Here is a 3,790-nt window from a genome sequence, read left to right as displayed (position 1 = left end):
ACAGTAGCCCAACAAAGCCTTGTTTTTGATTAAAAAAAACATGCAAATTGAAACAGACGAAGGGTCCACCCCTTTGGAATGAGGGTCGTTTGCTTATTTTGTTAGCCTGCAATGCCACATACCTGTCTATGTCTCTGAAAGTGGGGTTGTTAAAGGGAATTGTTGGCCTGGCTGAATAGACGAGGTCTTTTGTTCCCCTTGTAAAGCGGTCAGGTTGCGTTAATAACCGGAAGGGATAGCTTTTGAATTTTAAAAGCTTCCTGGATGGGAAGCGAAACATCTTCAAACTTTGAAACAAAGTCCAGTAGATTGTTTTTTTATTTTACTTTTTTTGGAATGACTTTGACCAGGATGACTGGGAACCTTCTCCAGCATCTGAAAGTAAGAGGATAAAATAAGAAAATGCAATTGTTTTGTTTTAATATAAATTTATCGTTCCATTAGCAAAGTGTCTCACTTAACTCCTCAATTCAAGGACAAAAATGTACTTATAAAAAAAAAAAAAAGACTTATTTACATTTCAATCTTTTGTGCACTGTAAATAAGAATTGTTTTGTTTACTATTAAAACTGTAATGTGTAAATGCTTAACAAGGACTTTTTTTACATAAGTAAAACACTATAAGCTAACTGTGTCTATTTGATCATTTAAAGGAGCAGACACCAGATGTCGTCCTCCAGCTGTTCAAACAAAACCCTACAGCTTAATCATCATAACGATGGCTCTGCTGAGTGTAGTGGGGTTAGTGGACATCGGGGTTCGACTCAAAACCTGTAAGAAAGCTGAATTCTGATCTTATTCTATGATTTTCTGTATCCTGTTAAGAAAAACACAATTTGAAACTTATTTTTCCCGCCTTTGATGTTTTTTTTTTTTACTGTAGGTCTTTCAGATATTGAGGAACCTCAAAAAACCTGTTTTGAGAACCCCTCAGGTGAGAAAATGATCACAGTTATATAATTAGAGTGTTATGAAATAATATTAATCATTTAACATACTAACCAAACAGATGATTAGTCACTTCTTGGAGGCTGGCAGGAGATTACATTTAATTTGTGCTTTTATGTGGATCTATTAATCAGGTTGAAAGGGGGAGTGTTGGCCTAATGGTTAGAGCAGTGTGCCTGTGCTTTGAGAAGGTTGCAAGTACGCCGCACAATGGCAGCCCACTGCTCCCCAAGGGGATGGGTTAAATCCAGAGAGTACATTTCCCAATTTTTGGAAAACAAAGGAATTTACATTTTTTTATTGTTTACAAAACAAGATTGGAAAAGATGTGAAGTAAGTAACCAGAATGGCAGAGCTTAACATTTATCTTAATCTTTTTTTTTAATCATTAGTGTTACTTTCTATTTAAGGAAGTATTTATTGATATTGAGTATATAGTGTATGATCTATTGATATTAACAATGAGTCCCTTCTTGCAGACTGGCAGGAGATTCGTACGTCACGTCTTTTCTATACATCCACTGAGAAGAAAAACTGGACAGAAAGCAGGAAAGACTGTCAGAGGAGAGGAGGAGATCTGGTGATAATAAACAGCAAAGAAAAACAGGTTTGATCGTTGAAAGATTATTGTGTTAAAGTGTGAGTTAAATCAAAGATTAAAAGAAGTGTTATTGTTAACTGAGGTGAGATTGATCGTTTTTTTCAATAAACGAAAATGATAATTCATAAGAGCCTACAAAAACGCAACAAACGCTACAATCTCGGAAATAGAAGCGAAAACCTAAAATCAGCAAAACAAATGCAAATAACCAAGCTGCAACCACACGGTGCTCCAGACCAATAGAAGGAGTTGAAAAAAGAACATAGAACTATGCTGTTATGCTGTAATGCAATGGGACTATGTGTTGGAAATTAAGGAAAACAAACATCTCCAGTCTTTTTCCTGCATTGCAGCTTGATTTCCTATTTGTATGGTGAGGGTCTATTCCGACATACTTTGTTCTTTATGGTACTCCCTCTAGTGGTCTGGAGTACTTGAGTTTAGAACTTTAATAGGTAACAATAATACTAAGGTTTCTAGTTTTAACTTCATTATTTTTAAAGCAATCATTAGGATCATAGTTTAGAACTTTATCTTTCCTTTCCAGCTATTATCAAACTACCGGTATCACAGGTAATCTGCTCATTTCAACAGGGCAGAACCAAACCGGTTTGCACGTCCTAACAGTCTAATAATATGCCCACCTGTTGTAAGTTAAAAAAAATAACAGCATGTGTGATTTAGTGCTCCTCATTTGGAATCTTTAAAGATCAACCACTCAGGGTCTGATAAAATATTTTGAATACTTTCTTGAGTATTTAGGACAGATGGGTTAACATTTTTCCATTCAGTGTTTATCTCTATTTGCTGATTAAGGGGTAACTTTTTCATGTCTTCATGCAATCTGGAAAAATTACATAATTAAAGTGCTCATTACATATGTGACCTTTAGGGTTAAGATATAAGATCAATAAGTTTTTAATAATTTCCCTGTGTATAATATTTATAGATACAGAATTTTTTGTTTGCAAATGATTGAACTATTTTAATTAAATCTGTTTCATGTTAATGTTTACAGTGTAGTGGTTTTATAGAGATGTTTAGCTGCCAGTCTAGGTCCAGTGTCTGCTAATATTTAGTAATTTAATTTGTCAAAAACATATATTCTAAATTTTCTAGTTTTGTCTCTTAATGAAATACTTATGACTCTCAGTTTTATTATTTTTACTGTCTACAAAAAATTCATTATAAAAGTTTTTCTTTTACCTCTTAATATAGAAACCATTTTTATCTTCTAAACATTAGAGCAATTTTTTATTTGCTTTACATATTAGATATTTCCAATAATGTAATCATCATTTTGACAAAAAGGAAATAAATAAATATTCGCTTTTTACAATTCATGTAGGATATTCTCAGAAGGATGAAGTTACATGGAGATTCCTGGATTGGTCTTCAATCAGTCAGCACAGGGGGATGGGGAGCGAAAGCAAAATGGAAATGGGTGGATGGATCAGAACCACAATATGTGTGAGCAGATTCAGATTTTTTGTTGATATTTTGATCAAAGTTATGTTTAACTGACTTGTGTGACGTTATCTTATTATTTCAATGATTACATTTACTCACTTTGAATCTTTGTTGTTAAATAAATAAATCTGGATTGGATTACTATGATTCTAAATGTGCCAAATGTATTATTTATATCTAGAGCTAATTTTTTTCAAACTGCTACCCATTTGATCTATTAGAATCATTAGAATAATTAATAATGGCATTCAAAGGAACAAAAGACATTTGTATTATAGAAATCTGACACTGCCTCAAAACTACAGTAAGGTGTTGAACACAAACAATCAACATCCTAGAAAAACTTAATTTTTTTTTTTTAAAGCACATTCTTATGTTTTCTGGCTTTGGCTGATGGTGATATGTTGATTCTTTGCAGGTCCTGGAAACTTGAAGTAAGTACAATGGCTGAGGCTGGGTCCAAAGCATATATTGATCAGCAGTTTCGTGAATTAAAACACTGGATCTGCGAGAAAAATAATATTTCACATACTGGTGTCATTCACACTTAACACGCAACTCTGAGATGTAATGATTTTGAATTGTTCCAAGAGATTTCTTTTTAATAAGTAAATCAAATAATAAAAAAAAAATCTTGTGTAAAAGATGTTAAACATTGCTTTTCGCTTTATTTAAATAAAGGAATCCAAGTAAAGAAAACCACATCCATTATCTTACACGCTTGTCCCAATTGGGGTCGCGAGGGGTGCTGGTGCCTATCTCCAGCAGTCA

General features: G+C 33.4%; 1 protein-coding gene across 1 annotated transcript; it reads left to right on the top strand.

Moving 5' to 3' along the window:
- The first annotated feature begins 656 nt into the window (after nt 1-656).
- On the top strand, nt 657-3,023 carry LOC107081111 (C-type lectin domain family 4 member C-like). Its single transcript, XM_015369324.1, has 4 exons — nt 657-773; nt 884-934; nt 1,428-1,555; nt 2,898-3,023. The coding sequence occupies exons 1-4, from the start codon at nt 719-721 to the stop codon at nt 3,021-3,023; spliced, it is 360 nt and encodes a 119-aa protein (XP_015224810.1). The 5' UTR covers nt 657-718.
- The last annotated feature ends 767 nt before the right edge of the window (nt 3,024-3,790 follow it).

Source organism: Cyprinodon variegatus, unplaced genomic scaffold, assembly GCF_000732505.1.
Source record: "Cyprinodon variegatus isolate N-32 unplaced genomic scaffold, C_variegatus-1.0 Scaffold2953, whole genome shotgun sequence".
Classification (NCBI taxonomy): Eukaryota; Metazoa; Chordata; class Actinopteri; order Cyprinodontiformes; family Cyprinodontidae; genus Cyprinodon; species Cyprinodon variegatus.
This window is presented reverse-complemented; position numbering and strand designations above follow the sequence as displayed.